The 18,685-nt window shown below is 34.3% G+C and overlaps 1 protein-coding gene across 1 annotated transcript in view; it reads right to left on the minus strand.

The window, feature by feature from the left end:
- The window catches only part of LOC111045387 (titin-like), a 309,506-nt gene that overhangs the window by 175,508 nt on the left and 115,313 nt on the right, over window positions 1-18,685 (minus strand). Inside the window, 3 exon segments of the mRNA XM_039431466.1 lie at window positions 21-3,677; window positions 3,680-5,218; window positions 15,596-15,725. Of these exon segments, the coding sequence (XP_039287400.1) occupies window positions 21-3,677; window positions 3,680-5,218; window positions 15,596-15,725 (5,326 nt within the window).

An 18,685-nucleotide genomic window follows, 5' to 3' on the forward strand; every position in this document is an offset into this window, starting at 1 on the left:
TTCTCAACCTTCTGAGGAACGGTTGTTCAGTGGGTTCTCTTCTGGTACTAAATCCTTTGGCTTCTTCTTGCCTCTTTGCCAAGGTGCAGATGTCTCTTCAACAGGTTTGTCATCAAGCTTATCTTCCTCAACCTTCTGAGGAACCGGTTGTTCAGTGGGTTTCTCTTCTGGTACCACATCCTTTGGCTTCTTCTTGCCTCTTTGCCAAGGTGCAGATGCCTTATCAACAGGTAAGTCTCCAACCTCATCTTCCTCAACCTTCTGAGGGACAGGTTGTTCAGTTGGTTTCTCTACTGGTACTAAATCCTTTGGCTTCTTCTTGCCTCTTTGCCAAGGTGCTGATGTCTCTTCAACAGGTTTGTCTTCAAGCTTATCTTCCTCAACCTTCTGGGGAGAAGGTTGTTCAGTGGATTTCTCTTCTGGTACTACATCCTTTGGCTTCTTCTTGCCTCTTTGCCAAGGTGCAGATGTCTCTTCAACAGGTATGTCTTCAAGCTTATCTTCCTCAACCTTCTGAGGAACAGAATGTTCAGTGGGTTTCTCTTCTGGAACTACATCCTTTGGCTTCTTTTTGCCTCTCTGCCTAGGTGCAGATGTCTCTTCAACAGGTTTGTCTTCAAGCTTATCTTCCTCAACCTTCTGAGGAACAGGTTGTTCAGTGGGTTTCTCTTCTGGTACTAAATCCTTTGGCTTCTTCTTGCCTCTTTGCCAAGGTACAGATGTCTCTTCAACAGGTTTGTCTTCAAGCTTATCTTCCTCAACCTTCTGAGGGACAGGTTGTTCAGTGGGTTTCTCTTCTGGTACTAAATCCTTTGGCTTCTTTTTGCCTCTTTGCAAAGGTGCAGTTGCTTCTTGAACTGGTTTGTCTTCAAGCTTATCTTCCTCAACCTTCTGAGGAACAGAATGTTCAGTGGGTTTCTCTTCTGGAACTACATCCTTTGGCTTCTTTTTGCCTCTCTGCCTAGGTGCAGATGTCTCTTCAACAGGTTTGTCTTCAAGCTTATCTTCCTCAACCTTCTGAGGAACAGGTTGTTCAGTGGGTTTCTCTTCTGGTACTAAATCCTTTGGCTTCTTCTTGCCTCTTTGCCAAGGTACAGATGTCTCTTCAACAGGTTTGTCTTCAAGCTTATCTTCCTCAACCTTCTGAGGGACAGGTTGTTCAGTGGGTTTCTCTTCTGGTACTAAATCCTTTGGCTTCTTTTTGCCTCTTTGCAAAGGTGCAGTTGCTTCTTGAACTGGTTTGTCTTCAATCTTGTCTTCTTCAACCTTCTGAGGAAGAGGTTGTTCAGTGGGTTTCTCTACTGGTACTACATCCTTTGGCTTCTTCTTGCCTCTTTGCCAAGGTGAAGATGTCTCTTCAACAGGTTTGTCTTCAAGCTTATCTTCCTCAACCTTCTGAGGAACAGGTTGTTCAGTGGGTTTCTCTTCTGGTACTAACTCCTTGGGCTTCTTCTTGCCTCTTTGCCAAGGTGCAGATGTCTCTTCAACCGGTTTGTCTTCAAGCTTATCTTCCTCAACTTTCTGAGGAACAGGTTGTTCAGTGGATTTCTCTTCTGGTACTGAATCCTTTGGCTTCTTCTTGCCTCTTTGCCAAGGTACAGATGTCTCTTCAACAGGTTTGTCTTCAAGCTTATCTTCCTCAACCTTCTGGAGAGTAGGTTGTTCAGTGGATTTCTCTTCTGGTACTACATCCTTTGGCTTCTTCTTACCTCTTTGCCAAGGTACAGATGTCTCTTCAACAGGTTTGTCTTTAAGCTTATCTTCCTCAACCTTCTGAGGAACAGGTTGTTCAGTGGGTTTCTTTTCTGGTACTACATCCTTTGGCTTCTTCTTGCCTCTTTGCCAAGGTGCAGATGTCTCTTTAACAGGTTTGTCTTCAGGCTTATCTTCCTCAACCTTCTGAGGAACAGGTTGTTCAGTGAGTTTCTCTTCTGGTACTGAATCCTTTGACTTCTTTTTGCCTCTTTGCCAAGGTGCAGTTGCTTCTTGAACTGGTTTGTCTTCTTCAACCTTCTGAGGAAGAGGTTGTTCAGTAGGTTTCTCTACTGGTACTACATCGTTTGGCTTCTTCTTGCCTCTTTGCCAAGGTGCAGATGTCTCTTCAACAGGTTTGTCTTCAAACTTATCTTCCTCAACCTTCTGAGGAACAGGTTGTTCAGTGGGTTTTTCTTCTGGTACCACATCCTTTGGCTTCTTCTTGCCTCTTTGCCAAGGTGCAGATGTCTCTTCAACAGGTATGTCTTCAAGCTTATCTTCCTCAACCTTCTGAGGAACAGGTTGTTCAGTGGGTTTCTTTTCTGGTACTACATCCTTTGGCTTCTTCTTGCCTCTTTGCCAAGGTGCAGATGTCTCTTCAACAGGTTTGTCTTCAAACTTATCTTCCTCAACCTTTTGAGGAACAGGTTGTTCAGTGGGTTTCTCTTCTGGTACTACATCCTTTGGCTTCTTCTTACCTCTTTGCCAAGGTACAAATGTCTCTTCAACAGGTTTGTCTTCAAGCTTATCTTCCTCAACCTTCTGAGGAACAGGTTGGTCAGTGGGTTTCTCTTCTGGTACTAAATCCTTGGGCTTCTTCTTGCCTTTTTGCCAAGGTGCAGATGTCTCTTCAACCGGTTTGTCTTCAAGCTTATCTTCCTCAACCTTCTGAGGAACAGGTTGTTCAGTGGGTTTCTCTTCTGGTACTAAATCCTTTGGCTTTTTCTTGCCTCTTTGCCAAGGTGCAGATGTCTCTTCAACTGGTTTGTCTTCAAGCTTATCTTCCTCAACCTTCTGAGGGACAGGTTGTTCAGTTGGTTTCTCTTCTGGTACAACATTCTTCGGCTTCTTTTTGCCTCTCTGCCATGGTGCAGTTGCTTCTTGAACTGGTTTGTCTTTAATCTTGTCCACCTCAACCTTGTGAGTAACAGTTTGTTCACTAGTTTTTTCTTCTGGTACAACTTCCTTCGGCTTCTTCTTGCCTCTTTGCCATGGTGCAGATGTTTCTTCAATAGGTTTGTCGTAAACCTGATCTTCCTCGACCTTCTGGGGAACTGATTGTTCAATAGGTTTCTCTTCTGGAACAATATCCTTCGGCTTCTTTTTGCCTCTATGCCATGGTACACCTGCTTGGCGTTGTTGTACTTCTTCTACTTTCTCTGATGTTTGTTGTTTACTGGAAGCCTCTTCTAATGTCTCTCTACTCTCTATTTGCATCAAGGTAGAATCTTCACTTGCTACTATTGTTTCCAATCTTTCCTCTTTCGATAATTCCCTTGTTATATCATCATATTCTTTCTGTAGTTTTCTTATTAGGTGAGCTTGATGATGTTTCTCTTTTGATTTTATTGTTTTTATTTTCTCTTCCAGTGTCTTTTTCTTGAACTCTAGGTCATTTATTTTCTTCTTCTTTTCCACCTCTTCAGTGGTTCCATGATATCGATTATCAGCTCTCTTTAGAATACTCGTTTGATTCTCTTCTCTTTTCAGAGAGGTTGAATCTTCACGAACAGTAAGATTCTCCAAACTTGTTTCTCCTGTTCCACTGGAGTGGATTTTCATGTCATTATTTGATTTCTTTCTCGTGATTACGTTCTGCTGTTCCAATCCATCTTCTCTAATTTCTTTGACCTTCTTCAATTGAACTTGATCCCTTGACCAAGGAACTGAGTCTCTTCGGCTTTGAATTCCAGGTTGTTCAGTGGGTTCTCTTCTGGTACTAAATCCTTTGGCTTTTTCTTGCCTCTTTGCCAAGGTGCAGATGCCTCCTCAATAGTTTTGTCTACCACCTTATCTTTCTCAACTTTCTCAGGAACTGGTTGCTCAGTTGGTTTTTCTCCTGGTACAATATCTTTTGGCTTCTTTTTGCCTCTCTGCCATGGTGCAGTTGCTTCTTGAACTGGTTTGTCTTTAATCTTGTCCTCCTCAACCTTCTGAGTAACAGTTTGTTCACTAGTTTTTTCTTCTGGTACAACTTCCTTCGGCTTCTTCTTGCCTCTTTGCCATGGTGCAGATGTTTCTTCAATAGGTTTGTCGTAAACCTGATCTTCCTCGACCTTCTGGGGAACTGATTGTTCAATAGGTTTCTCTTCTGGAACAATATCCTTCGGCTTCTTTTTGCCTCTATGCCATGGTACACCTGCTTGGCGTTGTTGTACTTCTTCTACTTTCTCTGATGTTTGTTGTTTACTGGAAGCCTCTTCTAATGTCTCTCTAATCTCTATTTGCATCAAGGTAGAATCTTCACTTGCTACTATTGTTTCCAATCTTTCCTCTTTCGATAATTCCCTTGTTATATCATCATATTCTTTCTGTAGTTTTCTTATTAGGTGAGCTTGATGATGTTTCTCTTTTGATTTTATTGTTTTTATTTTCTCTTCCAGTGTCTTTTTCTTGAACTCTAGGTCATTTATTTTCTTCTTCTTTTCCACCTCTTCAGTGGTTCCATGATATCGATTATCAGCTCTCTTTAGAATACTCGTTTGATTCTCTTCTCTTTTCAGAGAGGTTGAATCTTCACGAACAGTAAGATTCTCCAAACTTGTTTCTCCTGTTCCACTGGAGTGGATTTTCATGTCATTATTTGATTTCTTTCTCGTGATTACGTTCTGCTGTTCCAATCCATCTTCTCTAATTTCTTTGACCTTCTTCAATTGAACTTGATCCCTTGACCAAGGAACTGAGTCTCTTCGGCTTTGAATTCCAGGTTGATCTGATATTTCTTCGTCTGTAGCAAAATCTGAATTCTTCTGTGACTTTTTGACTGCTTTTAGTTGTACAGTCTCCAGTTTCTCTTTCTCTATCTTTTTCTTCTCAGTTACTGATTTTTTTAGTTGCACCTTCTCCTGTGTCCATGGTTTGATATCAGAACGTTGATCAGACTGAAGTTGATCAGTGTCTGGTGTTTGATTGTCAAGAGATCTATGACGAGGCTTAGTTGACTTCCATGGAGCTCTACCTCTTTGATCCAATGATCTACCCCTCCCCTCACCGCCTTTCCTCCACGGTGCTCTAGAGGTCCTCTCTCTGGGTTGCCTCCAAGGAAGGCTCTCATCACCCAATGGAAGGAATTCCTCAATAATATCATTTGGTTCTTCATCACGATTAGATCCTTCAGTCATTTTTAATGATGATTTGTCAGTGGATTCACTTTTGGTAATGATTCTGCTTTGTGATTCCGAAACAATTTTGCTACCTCCCTTACTAACTTTCACTGTGGAATGACGTCCATGAACTGAGTGTTCTGTAAATTCAAATATTGAATGCTGAAATTCATAATTCCTCAAAAATGATTATAAAAGCTCTCAAAACAAATCATGAAACACGAAAACTGGGTTTTCTCAATTATCAATAATTATAATATATTGTAAATTAAATTATCAAATAGCAAGCTAATAAAAATAATCACATATCCTAATTAATCAAAATAAATTTGATTGAATCCTTATCCTCATTAATATTATCCCAATCTTGATTTAATTTATCCTCTTGGGATTTAAATTTTAGTTTTATGTTTGGTTGGAGGAAAAGAGAAACAATGATAACATTATAAAAAAATAGGCTATGGGCTATGAAGGATAGATATTCTCAGTTTTCAATTCCCAAATGCATAAGGTTTGCAATACCAAAATAATATTGCTGTCTAGTCTTTTAATGTTATTCAGTTGGACGGTTTATTTCCATCAAATCAGTTGAAATACTTCAACATTTTAGGGTACCGGAATATGATAATATTACTCTACATTTCAATGGCTTTTAAAATTAAAGAGAAAGAATCATAAATACTATCCTAAAACTTTTCCAATTATTTTATATTTCCAAGATAATAAAAATAATTAGAAAATTCAAGGATGAGCTTCAATAGTTTTAAACTATTGCGTTATAAACAAGATTACATTGTAAACATATTATTTGATGATCATATCGTTTGAAACAGGAGGATAATATTTTTCAAGTTCGAATTCTTCTAGATGCATTGAAATAAATACAACTGGAGCTGACTAGATGCATCAGATATTCATCAGAGCAATATTTTGGGGAGTGTGATGAATGAGGGGGAATGGAGAAGGGGGAGCGCAGATGCTCTCACACTGAGCAAAAGCTGAGAAAAGAAAAGAGCTGAAGAAGAGGGAGAGGAAGTGCTAAGCGCGCTAGTGTGGGGATGCAGTCTCCAGTGACTAACAGGGAGGAGACATGAGACTCCCTCAGTCGCATCGGAGAAACAGCGGAGGTAAGAATAGCTTCGGGCGCGAGTTGGCCGAGTGGGCGCTTCGGCTGAGTGGTGCAAATAATCGGATCAGTATCGTGTGATAGGCAGTTTGAAGATTTGTGCAAGCTCAGAGTGAGTGCAGTGCAGTGCAAAACAGTCATAGTGGTTCTAATAAGGTGAATATCATTTCGAAAGAACTGTGCAATTATTATACAAGTGAAAATGATCAAAAGTGTGTACTTTGTAAGAGATTAACTCTTATCATAGTTGTTGTTGTTCATGTAATATTAACATTAATGTTTTGTTTTAAATATTCCCATTATTACAAACAATACTTTTTAGAAGCCTTGGTAGAATTCTGTAAAATAAAACTATGTTGGTGAACTTGAATAGTTGCAAATTGATTGAATCATCCGCCTACAGCATTATTAAATCTGATAATGAAGAGTATAGAATATAATACAGTGAATATTAAATAGAGAGATGAAATTACAGGCGTAGATGTTCAATTTTCCAAAGGAGAATTCAAAGTGCCAGTTACATGGAATTTGCTTATATCTTTCAAAACAATGTTACAAATTATTACTACTGCGAAAAAATTATCAATTAAATTCTAAGAACAGAAAGTAAAATTCATGTATAATAATTATCATAACTAATAAGAGAATAATATTACTATGTGTACAAACTAGTTACAAAATTTAAGTACTACAAAACTATTCTAGTATTATATTGGGATAGAAACACAAAACAACATTAATAACAATATTTTGAGATTATCAATATAAAACGAAGGTAACTATGAAGGTTCATAATAAAATCATAAATGAAAAAACAGAAACAGTATAAACAGGATTTGTAGTCTACTATTGATAAACTATATCTTATTCTATGTCTACCAAATAAAATGTGGCTTTTAACTATTGAATTTATTCTGAATATTAAAAAAATGTATTTGAATATGAAATTGAATATTTTTTTCAATTTCTACACATTATTAAACAAAATATGAATTTAGCAACGAATATTGATGAGGCCTGAAAATATAAATTGATTTAATGATGTTTATAATATATTGAATTTCAATAACTCCATGTTATTGTTACATAATCAAACTTGAAAATAAGATATGACTCATTAAACTTTTTCAGTGGGATACCAGAAGGAATGTAACAAGATATTTCGGGAATAGCTAGTCATGAATAATCTATTCTGACGTTCAAAAGGTATCCGTCGGTAGATAGACTATGGTTAATTACACGCTTTAAAACAATAATTCATACTTATACCAATTAAATTCGAATACAATTATCCATTGTAAGATAATTATTTCTCTAGAAAAGTCAAATGACTATAAATAATATGAGGTAGTCTAATAGTGGTAGTACTGTCCGAGAATATTAATTATAATTTGAGGCTGATGCACAGATCTTTTGTGGGTTGATGACCAATATAATTATTTTGAAATTTGTGTCAATGTGCTTAGTTAACGGTCTCCTGGTTTAAGTTGTAAGTCTGCCAACAAATTTATTTAAACAGGTGTCTCGACCTCTTTCTTGCATGTGTTATTTATCTACAGTTTAAAATTAACCGAAAAAGCATTACGAATGTGCAGTGTGCATAAAACTAATAGATGATCCAATTCCAAAAGAATGTCGTTCTCCAAAACTGAATAGTATAATGTTGAATGTGATTGCAACAAAATATTGCAGTCCGATAGAAACTTTGAAAACAAGTTAAAACGTTGGATTCTGTTTCAGTGTATCACAGTAGCAGACTTACAACTATCCTACACAATGAAATGAGTCTTAGTTCAGAAAAAAGAAAATATTAAATAAGAGGAAACTATTCGAAAATTCTGGGTTTGAAAACAAGCTTCGACAGATTGCATTGTATTGATTTAATCATTCAATGTCTTTGTTGTGCTTCTGTAAAAACTCAACTGAAGCCGGCATTTGCTACTAGAATAAGTTGTACCTATTAAGCTGAGATGGTTCACCAAAGAATACATTTTTTTACAATATTTTCATATTCTTACGCATTTTGGTAGCTAGTCATATTTGTGAATTTTTCTAACTGATCAATATAAACCCATATCAATTCTACTGTTTAGTCTACTTATTCTAGCTGGAAATGATAGTTCATTTGAAATTCTACTTTGAGGAACACCCACATACACAGATGAGCCTCAAAGTTTGTAAGTTACCGTACTGTAATACTACTATCACACTTTCTGTATATATTCCAAGGGAGAGAAATACTTTGGTTTTATTATAGTATAAAAAATATTAAATACATAATAATTTCACATCAATTCCGGTATTGATATAATTATTAATGTAGAGTAGAGTAAGTGACTTTTCATTGGAAAGATCAAATGCGTCTCAATAAATTTTGAAAAGAGTTATAAAATTGCAATATTATTGTGAAAAGGTTCATGAAGCCCAAGATAAGTTGTAGATTATTATTTTTTTCACATTGCCATTGTTAGATATTACTTTAATTCTAATTAATTTTTAATTTCAAATAATAAACTTTGAGTTCTCACGTTGAGAGATAATAATAAGTTGACTAAGGTTGAATATAATTCGAAGTCTAGTTCCCACAGAAGTCGTTTATCTTTATGATAGCATCTTGAAAAGTAGAATTATCTAGCAAATTAAAATGAAGGTTTCAACTTGTTAATAGAACAGTCAGTACAGAACGAGCTGACCAGATCAACAACAAACAAGTCAGGTCAAGGCTGTGAAATTTCTGCCTTATTGAGCGATGACCTTGCATCCTTGTTTCTTGAATGAATATAAACTCGTTATTGTATTTCACATCCTTCCAAATATAGTTTCGATCACAAATCAGGCTTTCAATGAATACATCTGTATTCTAAATCTTTCACTCCTTTTATGGTTGCAAAACAGCGTCAGATACGATACGCGCTTTCAACAACTTGGCTACTTATTCACATAGCCTTATTTGAAAAATTACTCATTCAGATTTGGATTTTTATGAATCATTCTGGTGATCTCATTTCTGGCAGTGTATTGCCTCTGTTACATACTTGTTTATAGCTTATGAATCGGTAATGTGCTTTATTCTTAGGTACTTTTCAGCAGCATTCAAGTCATAAGTATACATTGGATAGCAACCTTTTTCAAACTGTTACAAGTTCAAAGATGTTGTGTAGTGTATAATAAAAAGTTACATAGTAGAATTATTTAATTGGTTCGGAGACTGCAATCGCCAATTGCTAATTTTTTAGTTCACCTCTCGGTTAGTTGGGAAGTACCTACTTTTTCAACACGCATTTCAGGGAAGACAGGGCATTCAAACCAATAAACAGGAAAACCTTTGAAAAAGGTTAATCAGTAGTTCCTTGTGATCAAGCCGGTCATAAAACTTGTGTTTAACTAGTAATTTTATTGGGCAGTCAATATATCAACAGCTTTCAACTCAACAAATGGCAGCAGCCAAAAATATTGTTGAGCACGAACTTCACAGTGAAATTTTTATTCGCTGTTTCACTTTTCTACATAACATGCATAAGTCGCTTGCAAATAGAGGACGGCATGACTAATATAAAAGTTTGGGCCAGCGGCCAAAAGATTAAATACAGCTCGCACAACGTTTGTGTACCTTTACTCAGACTTGCTAATAACGCCATCTGACTCACCGCGGATTCTACAAACGAAAACGAACAGTAAACGAGGCGTAACTGTATGAAGTAGAGCCACTCGCACATCATTCACGCACAGAACGTGCATACAAATAGCGTATCTCATCAAATTAGCGGCAAGATTTAACTTTGAAAATAGACCGCTCTTCCAGAATTTGGGGCCAAGGATAATTGTGACGATTTATATTCAGGAGACACTGATTTATGTCCAAGAAAGGGCCAGAAAATGAGACCATTAATCTCAGCTTTTGCCAAGTACCTCTTTGAAAAATGTCCATCATTCAACAGATAAACTAGGTAATCATAACCATTACAATTCATTGGGTCAAGTGCAAAAGAAAAAATGGCAACTGTTCCTGCTTTTTCAACTTCATTAAACATTAGTAACCCTTCTTTAAATTAAACCAATTCTCACAGTAACTGCCTTACAAAATTGTCAATTCATACTGTTAATAGTAGCCAAGTTTTGTAAAAAATAAGCTAATATGTTCATTTTTTGCCTGATTGTTGGGTTTAGAAGAAGTCACATAAAGATGTAGGCCTACTCTTGTTAATAGATATACGAATTTTTATGAGAGTATTATATTTCAATAATTGTAAAAGAATGCATTATATTTCTTCTTATGCAGTTTGAATGGAATTTATGAGGGTGTGCGGAATTTACTAATAATATATAGCCTACATTTTTTGTTACAGAAAATGCTGATAAATTTTAATTATATACGATTGAAAAAACTGTGTTCAATTTATTCAATACCCCTTCCTTAAAATAATTTAAGAATAATGTGATTCTTATTGAACTATTTTACTGAATGTTACTGAATATTGAATCTTATTTTAGTGAAGATTTTTCTGGAAGATATCACACCATATTTCATTTCAAATAATGCATTTTTCAATTGTCTGTATGACATGAAACTTCAATACTTCATTCAATAATGCCTTCATAATGCCTGAGATCTCCCTTGTTCTTGTAATAAATGAATAATTTCGAATTCAATTTCAGAGGAAAGGTAAGTTGGTTAAGAGTTAAGTTAGGTTCATGAACTGTCTACATGGATAAGAACTTCAACCGATTATGCAGATAGAAAATTTGGGTAAGTTCAACTTGAATTTTGCAAAGCTTTATCAAGACAAACTGCAATGTAATGCTAAGTGCCAAAAATGAATAAATTACAGTCAATTAATACTGAAAAATGTCAATATTTATTAAATAACATTCAAGTGGCATACGCTCTTAAATGAACAGCTAATCACATGTAGGCTAATTTGGTACCTAATCCTATTGTAAAATTCTTTTTCTACCGATTTCATATAATTATAACTATATAACAATTACTTATATTGAGTACTGCAATAATTAGGTTTGAATATTATACAAAATATAGTAGTATTTTACTAAGAATTTTAGTGAGGGGAATTATCAAGTATTTTTCTACAATATTCAAATGTAATTTGGTCATTTTAAGGCACAATTGATTTAGCATACAGTTTGACTTGATTTGTAGGGGTGAAACGTCCACATGATATCTACTTTATACAATAAAAGAGCTACAGGTAAGTGAATCTCATTATTTGAGTTTTTGACTGATAATTTGATATTAAGAGAAAATTGTAGAACCTAATCATGAAGAAAGCATCTACCAAGTTGGGATATAGAGTTGTGCTACTATGTGAATTTTAGAAACACATCTAATTGCTATTTGAAATTAAATAAAATTCCGTTGAGAAAGAACTAAATTTGATTTTTGAGTTGATTCTTTCAAACATAGGGATGCCTGAATGAATGTGACATAATTAAAAGGCAAATTGACTAATATCCATAATTCTATTACCTATTTCAACGAAGATATTGACCGCTCAACGAAAATGAGGAGTCAATCCTATTTATTAATGTCAGGAGTTTGATAATCATAAATATCAATCAAATAGCATTGCTCAATGATGTGACGCTCATTTTGTCATGATTTTTTGTGAGTCATAAGATCAAAGAGCGGATTTAGATTCTGTTGTCATGATGAGTGTTTACAAAGGGACACGCGCCCAAAATGTGGCCACAAATAAAGAAAGAGTTATAAATTTCTATAACTTCCTTCAGCACTCTAGCTGAGACCCATCCAAATATAGCCAGTCATCTTGGGCCAGCAGTTACAACTACTCTTACACACGCCACCGCATACCACCTCACACACACAAACACACAAGCATAGAATGGGGAGAAATAACATCGAACAGATTTGGAACGCGGTGTGAGAGCCGCTGAAAACTTAGTGGGAGGAGAAAAACTACAGCCTGCTCTCAAAATAGCCCCTTGCAGACCGAAACTACCTGATTCTCAGCCGCTCTAAATTCTAGCTTCCAGCGTCACCGAGTGATTCATGTAAAAAGCTTGAAACAACTGGCCGTACTCCTTTGAAGGAGGCGTGTATTTCAAAGCAAAACACAGTCTAATAAACCGGATGAATTATTACACTATCACTTCATAATAAGCTTAGAATACTCAGCTGTATTTCAGCAAGGCCAATGTCATGAGATTTCAATTCGAGAAAAGTGGATATTTTGATTAAATCTCTAAAAATAACTACCCAGACGCACAGCATGATGGAAGAAATGTCAGGGAGATTTTTACATTGTTTGAACGCCCTTTTTCAAAGCTATATTTAAACCCACCCTCAGAGAGTTCAAATTTATAGTGTCATTCAACTTCAACTCAGCAACATAACTCATGGAAACAAAATTTATGGCTGAATCTATGCAGTTATTCGATATCTCAACATTTCCCAAGATGACATTAATAACTGTTATTTCATTTAATATTGCTTTAAAATTCAAATGATAATCATCGCTTATAATCATGAGCTCTAGTAGATATTATTGTAAATGGCATCCGATTAATAAATTGAAGACATAATATAAATTGGAAGATCCATTGAATTTTTTTTTTTTTGAAGATAGGCTACAGTTTTACACTTGAATAGAATTTATCAGAAAGTCAAAAGCTCACATGTAAACCAGACAAGATTTTTTAAGACGTAAATCGATATATTTTTTCCAACCTAGTTTCATTCGAAAAGGATTGGAAAAAAAATTCAGTCATTCTCAAGTAGTCATTATGAGATAAAATATAATTCACAACACCTACACGAATGAAATGGTAACGAGAAAATCCGTAAACGGAACCATGAAGCATAATCAAGCTAATCAGGTTGAACGATTCATGTATCTCAATGGTCACCATCAATGCAATACATCACTTGTATGAAACTGGAAAATCAAATAATATAGACCAAAAGAAGATTCCGAATTGAATTAATTCAGATTTTTAGGCAGAAAATATACTACTGTTCAGTTCAACAAATGCATTGATCAATGAATTTTTGCACTGGTCACTGATTCAGTCACTACAACGCTAATCACACCAGTATATAAGACTTTGGTGCACTATTTCACTATTAAACTACTCTGTACCCGTGGAGTGAAAAATATACAGCTACTTCCTCAAACTCTTTACCATTTACCTCTTTACAAAGAAGTGAATACAGAGTATTAGAGTATTAGTATAAAGAGTATTTACTCTTAACAAACATATTTTAACCATTCACTCTATAAACTCTCAAACTCTGCAACCATTAAAACTCAATCTTCCATAAAGCTCAGATATGTTCGAGGTAGGAAAATTGTATTGAAATGTTTTGTTTGTAATCAACTTCCTGTGTACATTTCTAATAGTATAATTTTGTGTGTTCATTTCAATCAACAGAGCCCAATTTATGATTTCATTCAATTATTGTATTATGTAAGTAATAGAATTACACCAGAATTAAGTTATTGTAAATGAGCTATAATTGCTAAGAATCAACGGATAAATAATTCACGTTGGAACTGTAGCTTTCAATGTTTTGGATAATCAAACTACATCTTAAGATTAGTTAAATCAATTACTCAACATAATAAAACCATGAGGTTATTCTTATCTATAAATAACAATTTTTTATAATGTAGATTGTGACCATATTACTTGGCCTACTCTTATAGCTAAATCATATCTACCAACAATGCAATTATTGTATTTTCTCTTGGAAGATTTCTAACAAAACTTTTCGAGTTTTGAACTTAGGAAACTGCAAAAGCGATTCATCCAAGGACAAGGTGATGGATAGCAGCCATTGGCATACATAATATATATATGTCCAAAAAACTATTTGTATAATGCAAATATTTTATTATATTTCCTAAATGATTACATTGAATTACAAGATAATATCATTTCTTAAGTGAACAGCATTTTGCATGTATGTAAGTTTGTGTTATAATAAAATAAATATGGTAACATAATATTCTTATAGATAAGCTTAAGCACAATAAAGTATCCCTAATATTTTGAATGCGACGAAAGAATCAAGTAAGAGAATAAACTTATTGACAATGATACATAGAAGAATGAAGGACCAATTGATATACTATACTGTTTCAATTTGAACAAAATAAGAAAAATGCTAAAATCAAGAGCATTTTGAGTTTTATTCGAGTTACTAAATTTACAATTGTTTACTAAGGTAAACAAAAAATATGTTGACAAATATCAAATCCTCAAAATTGAACGCATAAATCTCATCAATTCTCATTTCTATTTTTATAAATTTGATTATGATAGCTTGTGACAGGATTTCATTCGTATTCCTATATATTGATTGATAGTCATATAACAAGAAAATTATAATGAAAAATCTATTAGGAGCATCAACAAAGAATAAATACACAATTTCATGATGGAAAAATATTCCAACTCCTAATGAATTTAGAACGTTGAATGAAACTCAAAATACCATACAACAGGAATAACATTTCTAATCTAGAATGATACATTACTTTAAAATATTAAAACTGAATGAACAAGTTTTTTTCATTTTAGATATGGAAACCAATAATAAAAACCTAAATGAATGTTTTGGGGATACTTTCAACAGAATATTGATTAAATGGTTAACAAAGCCACATGACTAGATTGCAAAATATTCAAGCATGAAATCACATCAAACTGGAGTATAACTGCTCATTAACTTTAAAACGTAGATACAATCTATTCAAAAAATGATTGTTTGAGCTAACAATGATTTTTATAAATACAAGCAAAAGCAAAGTTTAAATGGAAAATTTCCATCGATAATGCAGAATAATTGTTCAATTGAATTTTTTAGTCATAGCTCGTTCAAGGTTTTATTCATTCAGTTTCAATTTATTGGGAAGACACGTAGTATTTCAATTCGTACCAATAACACACATTAATTATTATCATGCGATGCCCTGAACCTTCATCATATAACTTCTAATTAGCTAGTACTCTGAATACACAAGTCACAATAGTGATATTGTTGAATAATTAAGTCTTAATTGAGAATTTAATTGCAGTAGTAATAATTTGTTAAAAAATTCACTCTGGCACGCCAAAATGAGAAATAGGCCCTACACTAACTTCACTCTATAAAGTAATAATGTAACTTCAAAACAAGGGTTAGGAGAAAATGAAAGACTTCAAACTCCTGAAGTCATATTGAGTACAATAGAATAATGGAGGATAAGTAGGCATAAAATTAACGATAATCATGTTCAACTTCAGAGGTAACTTGGCACAATCAATATTCAATTATTGTATCCTCAATGAAAATAAGATTTGTCATATTCAGAAGTGACAGAGTAATAGTTTCAGATATGAAATAAATATTGCATAGTTTAGCTCTTACTTTGTACAATGAGGTTAGCGGACGTTTCGGCAGAGCCAGCTGAATTGGTTGCTTTGCATGTAAATACACCGGAGTCCTCTTCGTATGTTGAAGCGATCAACAGTACTGCATTATTTCCTTCGTGTATCATCTGCAAAAATTGCAAATAAACAAATTATTATTAACTGCATAGAATGAAGGTAAACTGTTTTTAGACCAATCACAATCAATGATAATTTATCGAAGAGATGGATTGAATTGATTATTTAATTTATTCAACTTGGATGGAGCATACATAATCCAACTTTGAATATAATTGGTTTAGCTGCTGGATTGGACTCGGAATGTAAAGCATTGTGAGCGACCATAGCTTCATTTAATTCTGGATTGAGTTGAACTTGATACAGTTGAGTTTGATTAATATTTAGCATACGGGCAAAAGAGAGCCTCTATTATAAAACTCAACAGTAGTTCATCAATTAGTATGCAAAAATTGCAAATGAGCATGTTAAATTACAATTTCTATATACGGTATTGAATAAACAAATTGTATTTGTTATGAGCAGTTGTTGACTTCGTTTGACTAGAGCTTTGATTAGAAAAAGAGGTTTGAGAATCTGCTTTCCATTCGAATAAATTGATGAGGTAATAACAATCATATAGAATAATAGGATTATAATATCATAGCGAAAATACAGTTTAAAAAATAGCTCATGGTATAGGGCGCTTATGTTCCAAATTTCACTGTTATGCCAAGCCGTTTATTGACGATTAGACCTATTACTGTCTTGGCCAGGTGAGAGTAGGCTACCATATATGAGCGGCATGCCGAGGCGAGCCTACCAGCGCCACATCGCTTCACAAAAAACAATTACTTGGCTATCAGCTCATGAGGGCAATGAGCAACAATGAGATATATTTCTCTATGATATCATTTCTGATGATATCCTCTACAATTCAGAATGCGTATCCATATTATTTGTTATTTATTATATTTTTGTTCTATATTTCCAATAAAAAATATCTTTCTGGCTCATAATTTTGCAAAATTACTGAAAAATTTCCAATGTGTGAGATTTGAGTGAAGTATTTTTGTTTTTAATTAGTTTTTAAATGTCAAAATTTAAACATTTTAGTTGTCATTAGTTTTAGGGTGGAAATTGGACTTTTTGGAGTAAAAAGTGAAATCTTAACCTCATTCTTTTTTGAAACTTCTATTTGTAAAAATTCGGGAGAAGACAGTTTTTGGATATGCCTGTTGTCATCTCCCAATCATATTATATATTATAATATTATGATTTGTGATTGTCAATGGAATAAATAAATAAATAATTTCCAAACTGATGATTTAAAAAACATACTGTGAGATTTAACAAGAATAAGGGACTCAAATCTGATTATAAATAAAACAATTTCTGGAATAAATTTCACTCATCATTGAACAAGCAAGAAAGAAAAATAAGTTCACAGGTCCTCGAATTATGTCCTTGGATTTCAGTAAGTTCAGGTTGCTCAGTACGTTATTATACGTGCATACTTGAGAAATAAGTCGCTCAATATAGTTCATCACTATTATAGCAATTCACTCATTTGAACAACATTATCAAATTAGAAACTTCAATCAGTAATGATTGAAACAGAAAAGTTAAGAAAGTGTGAGCCGCCGTGAAAACTAGGTGGAACCCACGTTTCTGAGTACCAGAAATAACAGATGATGAACAGTTCCATCAATGACTTTTTTTCGTTTACATTCATATTGGAATTTGATTCAAATTGTTACTTTTAAAATATGGCCTATTCAAAAATCACATGCTGAAGTTTCACCAATATCGCAGTTTTGGTATTATAACCAATTAATACTTTCACCAAAAATCAAACATGTTTATTGTGAAGTGCAAATACAAAAGTCATTTTCAACGGAAACAGAATAGTTAAATAATATCAGAAATATTGGAAGAATATGCGTACATTCCAGACATGCATTGATATAGAAATTATAAAAAAGCTGATGAGACCTATCCAGTAACTCTATGCTAATACCTTAAGCTATTTATATTTGGTTTCCATAATTTGTAATATATTCTCTGCCCAACCTTCTGGAGCATCACTTTCTTATTAAAGTAACAATTTTCATATTGGTTATTTTACATTGTTAGATTGTTTTCATCCATAGAGTATTTCCATGCTTTTTGGTGTTTAAAAAATCTGAATTATTTGATTAAAATCAGATGAGTAATTTATAAATTCAAATAGTAGGCTAATAAAAATAATAGATTATTATTAATTTATATTGTAAGTTTAATTACTATACAATAATTAAACTGATAAGGCGGCGTTTAGAAGAGATCGTCAGACCAGTGATCATATATTTACTATCAGACAAGTCATGGACAAAAGACTGAGCCGCGCTAGTGACACCTACTTGGCCTTCCTGGATTTGAAAGCAGCATTTGATACTGTTCCTAGAGAGTACCTGTGGTCAGCCTTGAGGGAGGCGGGGGCATCTTATGAAATATGTAAAAGAAGAACAAGTAGAAGTAAAGTCGGAAATCATCAGCTCCGTCCTGTGTATGTTCAAGCACTTATCTATGCGGATGACATTGCATTGATATCAACAAACAAAAGAGACCTTCAGAATTCTATCACGGAATGGTGTAGTGCAATAAGAGACAAAGGGATGATAGTAAATACAGATAAGAGAAAGGTAATGGTGCTATCTAAGATGCAGGGAAATGCAGAAATGGAAAAAAGTGGAATGGAAAATCTATGGAAAGAGTGAATAACTTTGAATATTTGGGAACGGTCATCTCCACAGATGGAAAGGTTGATGAAGAAATCAATAATAGGGTAAGGAAAGCTAACCAGGTATACTACCAAATAAGCAGGACACTACTTGGGAAAAGAGAGATAAGCCAGGGAACAAAAATGAAAATCTATCAAGCAGTTTTTAAGCCCATCCTAATGTATGGAACAGAATGCCTGACACTCCTAGATAAGCATAAAAGTAGAATTACCTCCTCAGAAATGAGATATTTAAGAAAAGTCGTTGGAAAGACAAGGAGAGACAGAGTGAGAAATGGAGTGATCAGAGATACTCTAAAGGAGGAAGAG

The sequence above is a fragment of the Nilaparvata lugens genome, chromosome 6, assembly GCF_014356525.2.
Source record: "Nilaparvata lugens isolate BPH chromosome 6, ASM1435652v1, whole genome shotgun sequence".
Lineage (NCBI taxonomy): Eukaryota > Metazoa > Arthropoda > Insecta > Hemiptera > Delphacidae > Nilaparvata > Nilaparvata lugens.